The following is a 20,947-nucleotide window of genomic DNA, read 5'->3' as shown; positions in this document are numbered from 1 at the left end:
CCAAGGTTACACTTTAAGCCCTAGCACTTTCTAGTCTCCCCTAGCATATAGTAGGTGCTCAATCAATTCTTGCTGAATTGAAACATCCAGAAAGAAAAGAATACAATAAACCTCTCAGTGTTCAAAGCAGCAACATATAAAGAATTATACAAGAACCAGATTCAACGTTGCTGCAGAAGAACTGTGTTTATTATAGTGTCAAACTCTGGTAAGCCAGGGAAGGGAATTATAGCTATAAACAGATTTATAGCTTCAGACTTTACACCTTTCATTTTGCATTGAAGATTAAAAGAGACCCAGCAGAACAGGGGGTAGGTATAGGCAAAAATTTAAAATATCAAAACCAGCCCCACTTATTGCAAAACTAATTTTTATAGCTATTCTTTTCTGGGCATTTTCTGTGGTGAGATCGTAACTTTAAGTTCTTTTGTGATGTCAGTTCAAGCCTTGAACAAGGGACTATATGTGCTCATGATCAGTCTTAAATCATAAGCAGCTGCCATAAGGAAACAATTAGTGGGGTCTAGCACTAAAAGAAAATTCAGAAAAACCAAACATTTAAAAAGGACGCTCAAAAGTAAGACTGATGTAGCTCAATGGAGTTAAGGGCTTATAAAACAGCAGGAATCGGGAAAGCTCACTCTGGCTTTCTTTTCTAACACAATACAAATTAAATACAGCCAAATTACTGCTCCTGCCAATCAAAACCAAGGGTTCCCTTCTCTTTATCTTCATCCCTTGTATCTAAATGTTTTAAGTGACTGCTAAAATTATTTTAACTTTGAATTTTTTTTTTACTTATTTTTAAGAGGTCAAATAAAATGAACTCCATGGTGAAAGACCTGGAATCCTAAACATTCCTTTTGTTGAAAGAAAGTATCAGCTTGCTTTGAATGCCCACAGTAGCTCCTGTGATTTTACAGCTAATGGTGTAAGCTATCCTACATACCCTTACACTGCTCAATAGAATTAAAATGTATTCAGAGGTACATTCAACCTTACACCTTGGGTTTAATTTACAATAGTTTACTTCACCATGTTTCCTAATATACTGCCCCAACATAATTTTGCCCAGGCTACTCAAGAAAGCCTGGTTTGCAAGTTAGTTTGATTCTTTGTTTTATTTGTCATATTTTATAAAACAATGTAGTTTTGTAAAGAGCAACTGAGCACAACACAGGGATGAGGGTAGATATTTCTTTGAGTCTAAGGAGATATGGAGAAGGAATAAAAAACAATCAACTGTCAAAAAAAAAAAAAATGAGAGTAGGAAAGCCTGAAGCTCAGTATAAATTAGAAGCCCAAGCTCTCTCTCTCTCAGCTGATGACTAAAAAGATCAAAAACTTTTAATGTAAGCTTCTACAATTACGGTGCTCTTCATCTTCGGATTTTTCTGCAGATACTCCTCTTCTCTCTGTGGAGTGAAGATAATATTGTACCTATGGACTCATGCCTCCTCTCCAACCTTGCCTGCTATGTATCATTGCTCTCATTGTCTTTTCAACCAATACAGTTCCCTTAGGCTCTTCCCCCTTGCTCTCTAAACACATCCATTCATTCACCCTCCCTAAAAGTCAAAGGGAAGAAAAGTTCTTTTGCCCTCTATTCCCTCACTTGAAGGTCCTATCTTCTTCTAATTATCTCCATCAAATTTGTTTAATAATAGATGGGTCATAAAAAGAAAAAAAATTGTCTTTGAGGAAAGAGAAGGGAGGTAGCAAAGTAGAAGTCATATTTTTTACAGTCTGATTTTAGGAAAAATAAAGTAATAGGAGGTGAAATACATATTGGTCTTGGGGGCATTTCTTTCCATTAGGAAAAATAAAGCCAAGCTATGAGAAGGGAAACTGCTGAGCCAGTCTTTGGGGCCCTAGAAAGGAGTCGCTCTGGGCTAAACTAAAACTAAATAAACCAGAGCTTTGGGGAGGAAGGGTTGACAAAACCCAAACATGACATGCCCAAATTTGTGTCTAAACCTTTTGTCTTTTCACTTTACTCCCTTCATCAGCTATCAAATATACCCTCGAGGCTTTAATTATTACCTGACTTATGTCCTCAATTCTTTTCCAGGCTGCAGTCTGCATTCCCAACTGCTCACCAGATGTCTAAGCCAAGATATGCCATCATCAGCTCAAACTCATCATTCTCAAACCAAACTTCTCAATTTCTACTGCAAGCCATTCATGACTCCTGACCTTCCTATTTTTTGTTAAGCACACCACTACTCCTCCAACTCTAAAAGGCCAGTGTTATGTTTGACTCAGTAAATGGAATCTATTGCCAACTCCCAGAGATGTCATTCTCCACAAAAGTCCTTTGAATCTATCTTTCCATGTTTGTTGCCAATACACTTATTCCTGGAAAACAGGAATAGTCTACAAGCCTCTTAAATCTTCTCTCACTTTATCCCATCCTACATATTTTTGTCAGATTATGTTTCCTAAGTCACATTTCTGAACATATTCCTCAGCCCCAAAACTGTTAAGGGCCCAGTGAAAAAGTCCTTATAGGCAACAATCCTCCGTGGATACAGAAGCTGTTACAGGAAAGGTTGCAGGAAATCAGGCCAATAACACTTGACCTGCTGATCAATGGAACATTACCTGCCTCTTGATAAAATGAAGAGGGGAGTATACTACATCTTCATAAGAGATTATTTCCTAAACATTAAACCAGAGCCTAATCATAAACTTCTAAATGGAACTTGCAGTTTGTGAGATATACAGAAGATGAGAACAGGTTAAACAACACCATAAGGATGTCACTTGACCAATTCAGAGTGTGAGGCATTCTATATACAAGTCAAAGGTTGAGGGAAAATTGGTGATGTGAAAACATTTTTATTAAAGGAAGACAAATAGAGAGTAAAAGAGACTATAGAGTTATAGCAATTAAATGCCAATTGGGCTTTGGGTCTTGATTCAAACTAATCATCTATAAAGAGACATGTTTAAGACAACTGGGGAAATTTGAATATGGACCGGGTATGATGATAATAAGAAGTTAGAGTTGATAATTAAATGATGGTTATATTTTAGAAAAACCCTCTCAGAGATTCCTATTTTAGTATTTGCAGATGAAATTATATAATATCTAGGTTTTGCTTTTAAATACATCAGCAAACAAAATAAACCAAAACAAAAAGCAAGGGGAAGGGATTCATGAAACAAGATTAGCTATTGAGAATTCTTGAAGCTGGGTGATAGTTCTAGGGCAGTTTATGATACTATTTCCTTTTCCTTTTGAGTGTGTTTGAAAATTCCCCAAAGAAATAGTCACATAATCAAAAATTTTATTTTCAGCAACCCTTCAGATTCCTACCAAATAAAGTGTTAACTTCTGCCTTATGTCCAAAGTCCACTATGATCTACTCCTAACTTTCCTTTTCTAATTTATCCCCCCTCCCACCCCATCCTGATTCCCCATGAGGACCCTGTCCTCGAGTCAGCCTTGAATACTAGCTGTTCTCAGAGGGCCCTTCACAGCTGTCACTTCTGTAAGCAGAGATGCTTCTGCCATTCTTTCTACTAAATAAGCATCCTTAATTATCATTTGACTTGGAATAATTATAGCACACCTTCTTGAAACCTCTTACCTGGCAACTTGAGCTATGGAGCTATTTGAAAAAAAAAAAATAAACACAGTAGAAATTTGAGTTTCTGAAAGAAATCTTAGTCCCAGTACAAATGTTAGTCCAGTAAGCGTCCTGTCTCCACCCCCCTCGACAACCTCACTGTCGTCATTACCACCAGTCATTGGTAGCTCATCTCAGTGATTTCTCTTCCCTTCACTTTACTTGATCCTCCTTTGGAGATGTTTTCCCTGTTTTGAAGTCCTAAAGCACTTGTGATTCTTTTATAAAACTTAGCTCACCATGCTAGGTATAAGATTTGTGCTTCATACTAAGCTATCAGGGCCCCTAAGGGCAAGAAGAAAGGTATATGGGGAAATACAACAAGCAATGCCTCTGGAGGCTTTAATACGTACTAACACATGACCTTTGGCAGTCACTTAACCTCTCTGACCCTCAGTTTCTGCATCTGTAGGATGGAACAAACAATATTTAACTCATATGGGAGTTGCAGAAAGTAATTAAAAGAACATATGGTATGTAAGTATTATTTTCTTCCTCTCTTCTGTTCCTAATTCAAATGTAGACTTGTACTTTACACATGGTAAGTATCAGTAAATACATTATCAGGTTTCCTGCAACAGAGGTCTCTAAGAAGTTATCAGAGTCAAATTTAGTATTCCCTGAATAGCCTGTTGACAGTCAAAAAGTCACAGGTATCTGTATGGCCAACATGTTTTCCAATGAATGTTTATGAGGATACATTTGATTTCAGCTAGAAGCTGTACTTTTTGAGATCACTCTAATTTCTCATCTGTTGACTCATAACTAGTTCAGAGAGCAAAGACTAGTAGTAAAAGGAATAAAACAACTTTGTACAGTCTCTTGAAGATGAACTCTATGAAAGAATTTTTTTGAGATGTCTCAAACATGGACAGATGTTTTTGGCTCCTGTCTCCCTCTCATCTGTGACTCCCAGCTTTTAGAAAGGAATGTTCTATGTTCATTCTTCCCACATTTTCAATACTGAATTATTCCGAAAACCATGGCAATATTACTTTGAAAACCACCAGGCCACTAAAATTGCTAAGTAACCTTATAGTTGGAAACCCAGTGACTATAGTTCACACAGCTGACCACTCCTCCTTTATCTTCTTCTGGATCTGATGGGGATTTCCTCTGTAGGAGATCTTCCTTTCCTCCCCCTCTACGTACTTCATAACTAACCGTCCTCCACCCATGACTTCTCTTACCCTCCATACACACGTTCTGGTCATTTCACTCATTTCTACAACTTGGCTACTGTACACACAACTGTGGCTTCTCTACAGGACTCTGCCTACTGCCCAGTCTACATTTCTTCCTGAACACATTGTTCTCATCTCAGACCCTGATGCCCTCCAGTAAGACTGCTTAGTTTTCTCCAAGTAAGTAACATGTACTTCATTCAGGGTCCTGATGGACCAAACTGAGAGTGTATTAATTAGATAAGGAGGTTTTCCTCCAGGTAGATGTAGCCCTAAGCGAGAGCTCATAGTTTGGCAAGTGAAGCATGAGCTGAATTTCAGACCTTTCCTGTGCCTTTGCTGAGTAGCCTTGCACAGCACACAACTGTGTGAGTGTAAATGGTGGCCCTGAATTTATTGCAAGGAGTAACATTACTTTTGGAAATTGAAAATCACATTATTTTTATTGTTTTCCAGATAGCTCCATAGTTCAGGTTGCCAGGTAAAAGGTTTCAAGGAAAGTGTGCCATAACTATTCTTACTAAATGATACTTGATACTTATTCAACTATATCAATTAAGGATGCATCACCTTTGATTTGTTTTCATCTCAGTGTATTTTCTTATTTTTTAAAAAATATTCTATTGATTTATTTAAGAGAGAAAGAGTGAGCATGAGAGAGCACAAGTAGGGGAAGGAGCAGAGAGAGAAGTAGACTCCCCACTGAGTAGGGAGTCCTACGTGGGCTTGATCCCAGAACCCAGGGGTCATGACCTGAGCAGGAGACAGACTTAACTGACTGAGCCACTGGGGCACCCTTTGGTGTATTTTTTTTATAGAAAGAGTATTTACTAAATGTGAGTTATGACAATGAATTATGGCTGATCTAAATCTTAAATAATTAGCATTGAATGCACTGATCATTTGAAAAAAATAAACCAGAAGTGTAAAGGCTCACATTAACTTAGGAAGGTAGTAGAGTCTCCTGTAGTTATTATTTAAACTAAGTTCAAATATGACCTACCCAAAAGGAAGAAGATGGAATAAAATGTTTCTGGAGCCATCTTTCTACCTGCTGTCTTAACGCATTCCTCCATTTTAATCTCCACTTGGTCCAATAAATACATTCCATATTTAAAACATAGTATCAATTAAATATGACTGGTGATATTTAGAGAGAAAATAAATTAGGCTGATTAAGAATTTTGATTAGCATATTAAAATTATCAAACAAAGGAATCCATAAAAACATATATGTGAAATTACATACACTTACATTACTTGAGAAAATTTATAAATAAAATATTTTGAAGTTTGAAACATTTCAAAGTAAATTAATTTTATTTCATTGAAGAATAATATTTCTAACTAAAACTGCTCACTATCTTTAGAAAAAAATTACACACACAAATATACACTAAATATTTGTTTTAGAGAATCCCATACTATAATCACATCTAACAGTAATAATCACTTTTCATGAATTTCTTAATTTTAAAATTGAACTACTTAACCTAAATTTCTATATGATTTGAGGCCTTTATTCTATTGGATGTTTATCTAGAAGATGAGGTCCTATTATAAGGGTTGTATGACTTCACGGCTCTCTCAGTGTGAGTGTTCATGTGAGAGGGTTTTTAATGTAGATGCTTACATGTGCATAAATGGACTTTAATAATAACACAAATGCCATACACTCTTCTAAATGTTTCACTGAGTCATATATTAAGTCAAGCCCACCATTTTTATTTTATGTTAAAAAACTGAAAGGAAAACAGACAATTTGCTCAAAGTCATATAGTTTGTAAGTGACCAGTATTTAAACACAGGTGTCTGCCCGTGTAGACCATTCCCTTAACCCTACTCAATGTATTCCATATGCTCCCTTTAAAAACAGACCCTACGGCAGCCCGGGTGGCTCAGTGGTTTAGCACCGCCTTCAGTCCAGGGCCTGATCCTGGAGACCCGGGATCGAGTCCCATGTCAGGCTCCCTGCATGGAGCCTGCTTCTTCCTCTGCCTGTGTCCATGCCTCTCTCTCTCTTTCTCTCTCTCTCAAGAATAAATAAAAATCTTAAAAAAATAAAAAAATAAATAAAAACAGACCCTAAAAGTTGGCATTTTCAGTTGTTTCAGTCATTTCATAATCAAATGCATATAAAATTATCTTTAAATCTGAATTATTAATTGTAGGCATTTATTTTTCTTAATTTTATTTACTTATGGGGGGGCAGCAAGGAGGAGCAGAGGGAGAGGGAAAGGGACAAATAGATTCCATGCTCAGCATGGAACCCAATCTCAGGACCCTGAGGTCATGACCTGAGCCCAGACCAAGAATCCGCCACTTAACTGACTGAGCCACTCAGGTGTCCCAACTGTAGACATTTATTCAATAAAAATTTAGTGTGCGTTTTCTCTATATCATCACATTATAAAGAAATTGAGATACAAAAATGAGTAAGTTTAGGGACTGATAACAGCTTCAACATATGTAAATCAAAGTTGGAATAATTTAATTATTCATGAAAGGCTATGTCCCATACACCTTTATTCAGACAGAATTAAAAGCAATATATTTGATGAAAATAAAGCATGGCGTTGTTCACAGAAACAAATTCTTCGATTAATTTCAGTGGGAAAAATTTTTAAGCTAAAATTAAATGTTGAGATGATGTTATACCGTTTCAATATACAAATCACCATGTAAAAAAGGAAATATGGGTAATAATAAAATAAATAAGCTCTTATAATATGTATATAAGTATATATTTATATAGTGTTAAGTATATATAGGTATAAGCTATATGGAGTACAATGGAGTCTTTCAATTAACCACTTACTTAATAAAATACAAAAAAATTTAAAATGTTAAGATTTTTATAATAATTTTCTTTATCATATAACCACTACATAAAATATAGATAATGGGGAATGATACTATTTTCTCAGATCTAAAATGATTTATTCAGGATAGAATACATTACTAGTTTAATATGATAGTTCTATTATGTATTGAGCAAAAGAAGTATTTTCTATACACACACACATACACACATGCACACACCCAGACACATGCTTTTCAAATTTATCAGAGAATGTACATGTCCTCCCCTTGCCCCCAAGTGAGACTATATGGATCTGGAAAAGCCTGGACTGGAACACAAACATGAAATATGGGAATTGCTAAAGTGTTAGGTTAGAAGGAGCTTAGTATATAATTAAAAACATATGAACATAAAGTTAAATATTGTTCCAAAATATACTATTTTATTTGGGAATAATTCCTTACAAGACACACACAGCTTGATTCTTGTACATTTTAGCGAAATATTGTGAAATGGCAGTGACAATGTCAGAACAGCAACAACAAAAAAGCAAAAGGGGATTTGTTGGAAAAAGGCAATGTGACATCTTCCACTTCTTTCAAGTGCATTTGAAAAAATACAAATGGAAGCCACACGCCTTCATGTGCAGTTGTCTGATGGTATTTGCTTGTGGTTTTCTCTTACATTTTTTTCTCACTGAGTAATACAGAATTACAACATACATGCCGCATTAGTCCTCCAAATTCCTAAGGGAATTATATTTCCTTTATACTCACATGCGACTCCAAAGGGGAGTTACGAGGAGGGCTTTAAAATTCTGAAAATTTTATGCAAAAGAAATGCCCTTGGTACAGAAGGGGTATCTTTCACTTAATACAGTGGTTCCACTATCCCCTTAACCTTTATTAAACATACTGATGGAGTTATTGGGAGCGAATAAAAGGCCATTGTATCTCCATAATGCACACAAGATGAACTCCTGAGAAGTATTTTTTTAAAAATAGTTTCTACAATTTCTATTAAAGTATTTATTAGTAGGAGAATATTATTGTTTAAGAAATGTGGCATTAAACACAACCACCATAAACTAGTTTCCATAACTGTCTTGATTATTAAGAATCAAAGATAAGCCTTGAACCCTATAAATAAATGGCTAAAAACTAAAATAATACATCATAAGAATGGCCCTGGATTAAGGCTATCTGTTTGTTTTACCAAATATTAAATATTAATATATAAACTACTATATTGAAAGGAAACAAAGATATCCAAACTCTCCAAACCAAGTGGAAGTGAGATATTAAAATTGACAAATGTTCAGTAAAATATCAGAGCTTAGAAACATCAGAGACCTGTTTTATTTTTTATTTTTTAAAAGATTTTATTTATTTATTCATGAAAGACACAGAGAGAGGCAGAGACACAGGCAGAGGGAGAAGCAGGCTCCATGCAGGGAGCCTGATGTGGGACTTGATCCCGGGTCTCCAGGATCATGCCCTGGGCTGAAGGCGGCGCTAAACCGCTGAGCCACCAGAGCTGCCCAGAGACCTGTTTTAAATGGCATTATTGATGACACATGGTAATATGACAGGACATTTAGAATCATGAAGATAAATTGATAATTTTAGAAAAGTGATAGTTTTCTTTCTCCTTCAGCTCCTTTTTCCTTACCTTTACATATACTATTCATAACAGCATTTGTTGAACATCTATTTACCAGGTACTAAGTAAAATGTTATGGAGGATACTAAAGATGAGAGAAAGCATAACTCTGCCCTTGGAGACCATAAAAGCTAGCAATCAAGAGAGAAGGGATGTGTATAAATGACTATAATACAATAGAAGGAGGAAAAAGTACAACAGAGGGAGGAAATCAATATTTATTGAGTGCCTGCCTTGTTATAAGCAATGCATTAAGAGTCATACATATATTATCTTATTTTAATCCTCACACTATCTGTTGAGATAAGAAATTATCATCTCTGCCTTACAGATGGGGAAAATGAGATTCAGAGGACTGGGTAACTTGCCCAAGGTCACAGAGCTTGTAAATGAAAAACTAAGATCTGACTTACAATCTCTCTGGTTTCATTATCTATGCCCCTCTCTACTGTAAAGTAGTATAAAAATCTGTCCACATAAAGTGCTGTGGGGATTTAGCAAGAGTGCAGCTATCTTGATTGAAGAAGAGATACTTAGGTAAGTATGAAAAGTAACCATATCTGGATGTGTGGAAACCAGTATACCTAGGGGCGAAGAGGGAAACGGTTCTGAGAAAAGACTATTCTAAGAAAAGACAAATGAAGAGAAACAGATTTGAAGAGAAAAAAAGTACAGAGCTGTATCTGATTTGGATGAAGCATTGTGTTCAGAGCATTAATGAAAAATTAGAGGGAGATAGGGCTAGAAAAACAGGCCAAATCAAAAGATTTAAATGTCAGGCAAATGATTAGATTTTGTTGGCTTCTAAATGATAATCATATTGAAATTTAAAGTTTGGGGGTCAGAATGACACAAGCAGAACCATGAGAAAAAAACTTTACCCAGCAGACATATATGGGATGATACTGGCTGATGCTATGCTCCATCCTAACTCTCAGTATCTCTGTCATACAGACAGGAAGAAGCTAAATGTTCACTTTCCTGACTCATCTCCCTTGCAGCCATGACCGGCCAGGCAGACATATCCTTACAGCTTGCAGAATGGCAATGGGGAAATCAGAATCAAGAGAAACAAAAATGTGGAATTGTCAGGCAGGCAGTGAGCTAGAGGGATTTCACTGTTCTGTGGTTGCATCCAGCATAAGCACCACAACTCTCAAGCCTGGTAGTAGACAGGAAAGGAAAAGGAGGACTTGGCATGAAGAGTCATGTGGACAGGAAATGTGGGCATGGGGAGCCAGGACTCAACTATCAGAAGAGGGGTGTCTGAATGTGGGCAGAAACTCAATTCTTAGAACTAAGGCATGGCACCAGGACCACACTTAGAGCAATGGGTCACCTACATTTTTTTTTCACCTACATTTTGGAAAAGTCTCCTTAAATGCCTTACATTTAAGGTCCCCATGATACCTGGGGATTCCCCAATGTGCAGGTACAGGGCAGGACTGGCAGGTGGGGTTGCACTCATCCTCAGAATGGCAGGTCTTCCAGAATTGACAGAACTTTAATGCTCTCCTTGACTACCAATATTAAAAGAACTGCCAAAAGAACAGAGACTGGGTCGGTCTTGTTCACCACAACTTCACAGCCTTATTGCTGTGCCTTGTACATAGGAGCTAAACAAAAACTTTATGGTAACTAATAAAGTGTGCTAATATGAATATGAATTAATGAACAAACATGGTGCTAATATGAATATGAATTAATGAGCAAACAGGGTGACTTTCATTTCAATAGATTAATTTTACTCCACCCTTCCCAAATAATTCTCATTGACCTCTAGTTTGAAATACACTCAGCTGTCTTTTTTCTAATTTCCTTTCCTCCTTTCTTCCCTTACTTGCTCTCTCATCCCTTATTTTTTCTTCTTCCCAGCCATTTTTTCCCTAGTTTCTGCAACATTATTTACTCTATCCCATTTTTTTTTCCTCTCCGAGGATTTGATTTCCTTTAATACAGTGGATTCACAGCAGCATCCTCTCCATTCATTTCCCTGCCTCTTTTCTTATCTTAACCACAGCTGCTAGAATTGCCTTTTTTCCCTTTTTAATACCCTTTCACCATCTCATTTCCCTTGCCAAGAACCATTTGCTCACCCAATTAGGTAAATGCAAAGACTCACCTCTCTTTCCTAAGGCTTATTTTTGTATTCAGTTTCATACTATCACTGCAGTCATTTAGCCTTGCAGTCTTCACAATTTCTTAACAATCTAGGTTAAATTCACCTAAGCCGTCTTCAGCTTTCAGAAGATGACCAGAAGAAATTCCTGAGTAACAGACATTTTCCCTCTTTACTATCAGTCTACAAAATAAAACTTTATTAACCTAGAAGTCCTTACTAAAGAAAATGTGATATCGAAGAAGCAGAATCGAGCCTTTCCCTCTCTAAGGAAGAGTTTTGCACTGAATAATACTGTGAATAAGATGATGTGGGAATGTTCAACCTATGCGAGAACACTACTGACATAAACATTTGCACATGAATAACAAGTTGCCAATTATAATTCTGTCTAAGTACTTTAGTAAACTTTAAAGGATGTATAATCTCTAAACATTGACAATTCTTTTTTTTTTTTTTTTTTTTGGAATTTAGCTGTTTGGAAATCTGATTGTATCTTCCCACAGGAATCCTAATAAAATATGGTTTATGTTCCCAGCTCAATCCACAAAAACCTATTCCTAATGCACCAAAAATTTTTCTTATTGTACAATCTAAACAGTATCAGTAATACTGTCTTAATGGAAAATCTGTAAACTTGGATTTTGGATTTTAGAAATGCATCTCTCACAATGTTACCCACTCAGTGGAAGTATGGATTTTCAGTGGACTAAGTAGTCCAGCTAAGGAGTTATCTCTGGGTGACATAGTTACGACTCAGGGAGTAGGTGAGAAACTTGGTTTGAGGACTAGTAAAGGGAATTTGTTTGGAGAAATGTTGGTTAGGTAGCAAACTTTGTTCTTCCTTTTTCTTCCTTAACTAGTTGCAAAAAGAGATGAGAAGAGAGGGTAATAGAAAATTTTGCAATATTCATGCTCTTCCCTTTTCCCACAGTTAACAATATGTGCTAAGAAGCCATCGCCCCAATATGGGATAAGGGAGGAGCAGGATAAGCAGGGAAGAAATGTGGCACATTAGTCACATTGAAATATATATATATATATTTATATAAATATATATATTTCAATAAATAAATATTTATAAACATATATATTTATCTCACAAAAAATATATATATATCTCACAAAAAATTAGTAATGAAGAATTTTAGCTAAGAAATATTATAAAATTAGGGAATTTAAAGAAGTAGATATTTCAAGAAAAAAGTGGATATCATTTTAAGTCACCAAAAAGATGAAGGAAAAAAAGGAAGGCATACCCCCAATTATAAGTTTCTGTACACTATATATACACCGTATGTGAATAGAATCATTTTTAGTAAGCCAAAAAACAGAACATGAACATTTTAAGAGAAATTTAATAAAAGAAAACTTTCAACCATTTAAAAACTCATAAAAATTTCCTAATTTAGGTATTAAATGTACAATCCTTGCTTATTTGCTGTATGTACATTATACATATCTGTTAAATAGATTTAATGTATAGTTTATATAAATTTACTCAAGGAAAAAGTGGATTCACGGTAATATGGTAATGTATGATATAATTGTATAAAATACTATAACTCTGCTGCACATATTGATAAACACATTCACATTTCTCAGTGTTCATATTTTTAGATACATAAAATTTATTCTTGGAGGTAAAGGCCTATTTAATTTCTAATTTTTACAGAAGAAATTTCCCAAAAGTAGATCAGAGGCTAGGAAAGTAATACATTATAGTAGGTGGCAGGGAAAATAAAAATACAGATGGAAAGGAGCCTTTATATCAAAATACATCTATAATTCATAAAAATCTCAGTGCATAATTAATAATCATTAAGCACTAAATGAAAAACCCCATTAAGAATTATTTAATTTAAAATCTAAAATTGGAAGTTTCCTTTGAAAAATGTTATGATGATGATGTAGAGTTCAGACATAGGTCAGAGTTTTCCTTTGGGGGCATACCAACAAAACTCTCTGCTTACCTTTCGTGCCTTAGAAAGACAATGTGAGTTATTGCCTAGCCTTGCATTTCCCCTCATGCCTATTCTTCCTGAATCCATGGCTTATCCTTTTGCTGTGACAAGAGGGAGACACTTTGAACAAAATGATCATGGGATTTGAGTGTCCACTAAAGTCAAACAGATAGCCAAGATGAAGGAAAGCCAGAGCAGGTCACCATTTTAAAATGCCAATTCTATCCTCCTTGAAAGGTTCCAAAATTTTCAAGTACAGGCAGTTAGACAGACATTACTTTTTTAAGTGTCATGATATATTTTCAGATCTTGGTGACAGTGATCTGTGACATTCTGCCCATTCTTGGCTTCCTATGCTGGTTCGTCATCTTTCTTCTGCCCATGAACTGTGGCTACAAACCAAGATTCATGAACATATTCTTCTTACAGTTATTTTCTTTAACATCTCATTAACTAGTATGCTTTCAATGCTCTCTTTTTGTCCAATTCTCTAAGTCCTTACATCCATATCTGAATTTCCCCTCTTTGTTTTGTCTATAAGGACTCTTGCACTTGGACGTCATCACAGATTTAGGTGCCAACCCTCATCCCTGCCTCCCTCCAAGGCCGTGTGAATACAGGTCCCACACATCCCTACATCTCTATGGCTTCCTGCACTCCTCTAGCAGCTGGAGCACACTGGACCTCCTGGGGCAGGCCAGAAGTGTCGAGGAGTTAACACCCAGCCACAATTCTCAATAATGAAGGAAGGAAAATTAGTGGATAAATAGATCCATTTCCCCGCCTTTCAGTGGGCAATTCTGAGACAAGCTCTATAAGTCTCTCACCACTTCCTCAGGAATACATCTGTTTTCTGGCCATCTTGCCTTTCCTGTATCATTTCCTCACTCCCTCACAATGTTTCCTGGGATTGTCTCCCAAAGAAATTACTTATACCCAAATCCTTATCTAAAAGACTGCTTTAGGGTAGGCAGAGGTGATCCAGGCTAAGACAGAGGTCCTATTAATACTTAAAATATGTTACAGATTATAATAATCACAGAACCAGCATTCCAACTTCGTTTATCCTGTCATCTCTCCTTTTAGTCTTCTCTTGAGAGCTGAGTGCTACAGGGGTAGGAGGTTTTTACAGACATATTTGACTTCTGCCTCTGTTTTATGGTGTCACTCCAGATGAGTCATGTATCTCTTCTGATTCTGAGTGTGTGTGTGTGCATGTGTGTGTGCATTATGTGTGTGTATAAAATAGTGCTTTCCAGGGCTGTTGTAAGCATTAAGTAAAATATAGCATGCAAAGCACCTTTTACTTTGACTTCATCTCATAATATAGCAGTTCCAAATTTAGGAAACAAGCTACAATTTTCTTTTGCAGGGTTTTTTTTTCCCCCTCTGATAATTGAGCCAACTTAGAAAATAAGAATGGAAATCACAAATAATAAGAGTATCCTCTGATATGAATATAAATTAATTATACATCAAACATTTTCTCATGAACATGCTATGGAAAGGACTGTTCTACTGAAGTATATAGTGCTTTTTTGTTTTGTTAGATAGCCTTAGCCACTGAGCTCATAAAAACTATAAGTAATATTCTCATGATCTAGTATAAGAATTAGCTCCCAATAAACAATTTGAACATTGACTAGCAAAAATATCATGAAAATTGTTTATTTACAAAATAATCTAGGGCATAAATAGCATTTGGTATATCAAGGGGAAAGAAGAACTCAATAAATAGCTATGTTATTTACAGGTATTATGGTGTTAAAGCTAAAACATTAATAATGGCTTTCCCTTCTCCATTGTTTCCTACAGACCACAATCAGTATTAGTATTGAGCTTGTTGTTTTTTACTGACTCTTCATTTCTGACAACTTTCTTCTTTTGTACTTTCATCTTCCTATGCATTCGTTCCCTTTCTAAAATTTCCTCATTTTCTTCAATATGATTTATAGTTCTGCAGATTTTTCTGTTGACTGCATTCACATTTAATTATAAATCATGTCATCAGCAGTTGGTTTATATTGAAAATGTAGATCAAATTCAATATCTGTCTGTAATGAATCAAAAGTAGCTGGTCTGATCACCGTCTAAATAATTAGAGTCTGTGTGGATTTACAGCAACATTATTAGTACATGATTAATCAGTACCTAATGCAAACCAGTTCATACCCACATCTACTTAGTCATTTTATCTTATATTAAAGTCCTGTGGCACTGTTTCAGATCAGTTAAGAGTTTTACTTTGTATGATAGTACATTGTTAAACTTGCCATCTGGCCCAACAGCTGATGTGGCTCACACAACCCTGGAGAGGCCCCAGAGCTTTACTCCTGGGAAATATTTAGTCTACTGTGTGGTGTCATGATTACCGGTTCATAGCTTTTCTATAGTCTTTGAAAAGAATTGCAGAAAAATCTCCTCACTGAGTAAATTCTAAATTGAAATCAATTTGTTAGGAAAAGAATTCACTTACCTGAGGACCAGGTTGACCCTGAAATCGAAAAGAAAAAAGGAAAACAATTACAGAATTGTCATTGTAAGTGAATAAGTGAATACTTTCACTAGCAAAACTAGTTCTGAAAATCTTTACAAAATGTTTTTGAAGATATTAGTATCTAACTACTGACAAATTTTACTTTGTGGTTTTAAAAATATCATATTTTTATTCTATGATACTTATCTAAAATCTTGCTATTATGGTCTATTATATGTCACTCCAAAATGACTCAAGGGCTTTTAGTATGCTCTAGGGTTAAACTGGAGAAAAAGAAGGTAAAAGGTGAACTACATTATTGTAATGAATGGATTACTTAAATAGAAGGCCTTTTAGCACAGACTATTACTATGAGCTACATATCAAAGAGCACAATGACAAGAAAAAAAGAGGCAGATATTTTTAGTTTTAGAATTCCCTGAGTCTTTGGATTTCTCATTGTTTCAATAATACTTTAAGTCAATTTTAAAAATTAACACCTGTCTTTTGCTCTGTACAATCCAACCAAAGGGCATTTAAAAAAAATATGAGAAGTCTTGGGCTCAATTAAAGTGCATCATAATTCCCTATTCAGTCAATAGATCATGGAAACCACTGGACAATCTAATTCAGTTTGAATGTCACTTCCTTGTTTAAGCTGAGAAAAATTCCAAAGTAGCAGAACTGTAAATGCTTCTTAAGGAAAATCACCTGTAAATAAAAGTATTGATTACACATCACCTTCTTAAAACCTCTAATTGATTTCATATAAGATGAGATGAAATAAAAAGTGTACATCAAGTTAGGGAATCTTTAAAAATAAATTAATAATGTACAATCTCATTGTACCAGCTGTATGTCACTGGGTATCAACACAGAAAAGCACAGAACTAGTACAACTCCCAGAGAATACTCTCCTTCTCCCTCCTCTCCCTCCCTCTTTCTCTCTTTCCTTCTTTCTCAGCCTCTCTCCAGGCTTACAACTTCTCTAGGTAATTGTTTTCTAACTAACCAGGAATAGAACAGATGATTTTTAAGAGTTTTGTCTGAAAATATCTTAAGCCAGGTTTTATCTAATCAAACCAGCAAAGGAAGCAAAACCAGTTACTGTGGATGTTTTTCACACCACTTGTATACTCTAGTAGTGAAGAGGGAGAAATGAATAACATTAATTCCTTTCCAAGTACCAGGCACTTTTGGACATGTTAGTCCGTTTATTCCTTATGACTGCTCTGCATTTTACAAATGAAGAAACTGAGGCTCATAGAAATCAACTAACACTCACACAGCCTAGAGGTGGAAAAGCCAGATTTTAAACCGAAATCTGATCCCAATGTTCGAGCATTTTCCACCGGGTCATTCTGCCTTTCATTGAAGTTTAAACTTGCAGTTGTCTGCGTACAGATCAACAATGGTATCGGAGCAGCCTTCAGCTGAGTGGATGCTCTAAACTTCCCTATGGCCCCTGGATTGCAAGCAACAGTGTGAATCTCTGCTTGGAGATGTAGACCTAGGACCAGCAGGCACCCAGCCTGTTAACTGCTATCTGTACACAAACCAGATCAGCTAAACTTCTTGAGGGTAACAGACAATCCTAAAATCAGGGCTAAACATGGGGAACCTACAAAGGTAGAGCTCTCCACCTACATGTAAATGCAGATCTTCCCAGATCCATGCAATGGACAAGATTACAATACATACTCACTCCCACTGACACTCTGTCTCTCTCTGGATGCTTTAAACTCTGTCCTTTCTGAAGTTTCAAACTAAACTCAGAAATACGAACATGCATCTTTTAAAGAAACTCAGAATACATTACATCTTTTATAAGTTTTCTTGGTGAAACCCAAAGGTAGGATTGTCTAAAATCAGAAATACTTTTTACCAAAGAATAGAGTTAAGCATCATTGCTGAGATCTTTTTATTCCTACAATTGTTCTGCAGATCACAGCTTTCCTGTCTATCTTTAAAATGTGGTATCCCTACCATTACACTGAACAAATGATTTTAGTGCAATGTCTGCATGCATTTGTATGTTATTCTAGACAAATATACATTATGTTCTGGATTTATGTTAGTGGTAGTGAAAACAAACAATAAACGACAGTAAAATTAAAAAGCTGACTTTTATGTAGGCATTAGCAATTATATAGTACCAGGAAACTCAGACTACTATAATGTGTGATATGAATTTCAAATATCTGTGGTGTGCATGATTGTGTGTGTGTGTGTGTAGTGTGGGGAACATGAAAAGGAGAGATGGAAGGGGGTTGATAGGCTTCTCCCCCAAATTATACATATAACATGACAAATTTGATAATTGTCCCTAAAACATGTATTACACAATGCAAACCTTACACAAGATTCCAGGACTGCTTATGCCAAGTCTTCTTAGTGTGATGTAACAGATATTCCCTAGAAGACACCTAGAATACCTGAAAGGAAACAGTCTAATGGCTGTAGTCTTGTAGTCATCGCAATAGAGCTATCTGGATAAATGAGGAAAGTGATCAGAGGACCTATTTCAGTGGGCGTGGCAGTGTCAGCTTCCTCTATAGCAGTGCCAGCTCCTATATGGGAACATAGGAGGAGACTGGACAAAAGACCAAAAATGAAGAGCATCTCAGAAACTTCCTGGTGATGGAGGACACCGGACATGAAGACTTCTTCATAGACAAATAACCAAAAGAAATATTTTGGGATTTCTTTAGCTGCTTCTAAGTAGTTCATTGAGAAATCCAAGTATTGTCATTCATATGTGGGTATCTTTCTAGTCTATTCTAATTTACAGGTAGTGAACATTATTAGTAGTCAACTGTGAAAGTCAAATTTTTTTGGTTTTCTAAAATACACCTTTAATGAATAGTTACAAAATGTGACTAAAGCTTACAAAATACAACTTAAGTTGAATTTTTAAAAAGACGTTTTTCCTAAGCAAATCACCAAATGGTTTCTAGAAATAAAAACTCAAATTGGCTATAGTCAAGAGCCATTCCAAGGGTTAAATCACAGAAATACTGAGGTTTGAAAAGTAGATATAAAGGTGGAGAATGCTCAATGCTGTGAGTCACTGATTTACTGTATGTCAACAGCTCGATGCAATGCCCTCCAGGCAGCTAAGGCACCAGCGTGAAGAAAACGAAACAGCAGGAGGAGTGACTTTAAAAAGTGGTAATCAGAACAGCATGGTGGAAAACAATCAGCCAGTAGCTGAGGCTTGACAGAAAAGTGTTCAAAGCGAGTTGAAAGTTTTGTGGGGCAAATAAACCACAATGGAGCATGATAAATGAGATGACATATCACTTGAGTATGTATTGTTACTTTAGGCAATTAAAGAGCAATATTAACCATTCTTGGTGAGGCTGTTATCACAATTATGGCTGCCAGAAAGTGCTACCATCCCTCTCTAAATCAACAAAGTCATTTAGATTTCTGACTGAGGCAATTAGTTTCACTACATGCTATTTTTTTATGGATGGTAAATCTGTGTCACTCCTTTTCAGATGGGAAAAATGCCGTTTTTCCATTAACACATGCACAGCTAAGCACACAATTTTGCACTTTTAAAGTACAATCTTACTTTGAAATAATAATTAGAATAACAGACCCACATACATCTTTACTGTGATAAATTTTGAAATAAACATACTCTCATTAACAAAAGCTTGAGGGAGTATTAGTATTGTTCATGCAACTCTAAAAGGTGCTACATCTGCTTCAAGGTAATTAGACAGAAATTACTTCAATAACTTAGAAACTCATCCTTAACAATCCCAACCTTGCTACTACTATGTTCAGTACTCTCAGATACAGGTTCATTTCATTCTTTTGAATTGAAAGAAAATAATTCAAAATCACAATTTCTATGTCTTGTATTTTGGAACCCTTAACTGTCTCAAAGATCATTGGAAGATGATTACTGTAATTTCACCATCTCTTGCAAAATCTCAAATCCACACAGTTGGATGTCAAGTTTATTTTTCTTTTCAGGTGAAAACAGCATCTAAATTGGGCATCCAGGGAAAGCTGTAGAATGACATCAGAGGAACTCTGAGTGCAACAGGATTGTCCTGGTGGCAGGATGTTTTGAGGACCAATAGATCCTAGCATAAAGCCATCTCAATGGAATTCCTCAACCTTGTAAGAATTGCAGTCTGACCTAGAGTCTGTGTCACTAAGTGGAACAGCTATACTCTACACCTGCAGTACCAGGGCTTTGCCCATCCTCACCATACAGTGAATTTGTTTACATTTCATCCCCAGTATCCCAATGCCCAAGTCATAAAGTACTTCAGTGACAATTCTTAAATTGTTAAAAGGTGAGAATAATTGACAAGTCCAAAGATGGTTTACAGTATCTTTAAAGAACTGTAAGTCTACTATTCTTACACGACTGGATTATATTTTCAAAATGCATTTCTCAATCCAATAGCCCCTAAGGAGTTTTCTTGGCTTCTGTTCACTGCAGAATATACACATCTCTGTCAAAAAAGTCTTTCCACCCAACGGAATCTTATTCAGATAATAGAAATGGAAGTGAGGCAGGAGCCTGTGGAGGCTTCAGAAGAGCATGTCCGAACCTATACGTAGGCCACCAAACAAAAGGCATGAAAGTTTGATCTCGAAGAGAAATTACTTTCTAGTTTGAGTAAGCCTCCATATCCAATTAATATGAGAATATTATATCCAATTACTTTGTAAATTATAAAATGCTATATAAATACAGCATGGCAATCTATAGTAGTTTATAAAACTAATACCAACAATTCATTCCACTAATTCAAATTTCAATAAAAAGTGTCTGTTAATTTTAAAAACAAATTAACATGCAAATAATATACTACAGAGAAAAGCAATTGAAGAAATAGAGCATTATGGATTATGTGTATTAATTAAAAAATGACTTTGCAAAGATTGCATAATCTCTCAATGTCTGTAAGCTGCTCATGCTTCCAAGGACTTACATCCTTGACTGAAATAAACATTATTCATAATTTATATTGCCTGTCGTGTTACCCTCCAGGATAGATATTAATAATTCTTATGTTAGCCAGTCACATAATACTACTTAGAGTATTTCAATTTAAGGTTTTCTTTTAAAAAT

The 20,947-nt window shown here is 35.8% G+C and overlaps 1 protein-coding gene across 12 annotated transcripts in view; it reads right to left on the bottom strand.

Annotated features, from left to right (window-relative positions):
• Positions 1-20,947, bottom strand: part of COL25A1 (collagen type XXV alpha 1 chain) — a 446,203-nt gene that overhangs the window by 165,662 nt on the left and 259,594 nt on the right. For all 12 annotated transcript variants that reach the window (XM_026017640.2, XM_072755504.1, XM_072755500.1 and 9 more), the window contains one exon: positions 15,844-15,861. In XM_026017640.2, the coding sequence (XP_025873425.1) occupies positions 15,844-15,861 (18 nt within the window). The remainder of the gene's footprint in view (positions 1-15,843; positions 15,862-20,947) is intronic.

This window comes from Vulpes vulpes, chromosome 4 (genome assembly GCF_048418805.1).
Source record: "Vulpes vulpes isolate BD-2025 chromosome 4, VulVul3, whole genome shotgun sequence".
Lineage (NCBI taxonomy): Eukaryota > Metazoa > Chordata > Mammalia > Carnivora > Canidae > Vulpes > Vulpes vulpes.
Note: the sequence above shows the minus strand (reverse complement) of the source record. Positions and strands in the feature narration are given on the sequence as shown.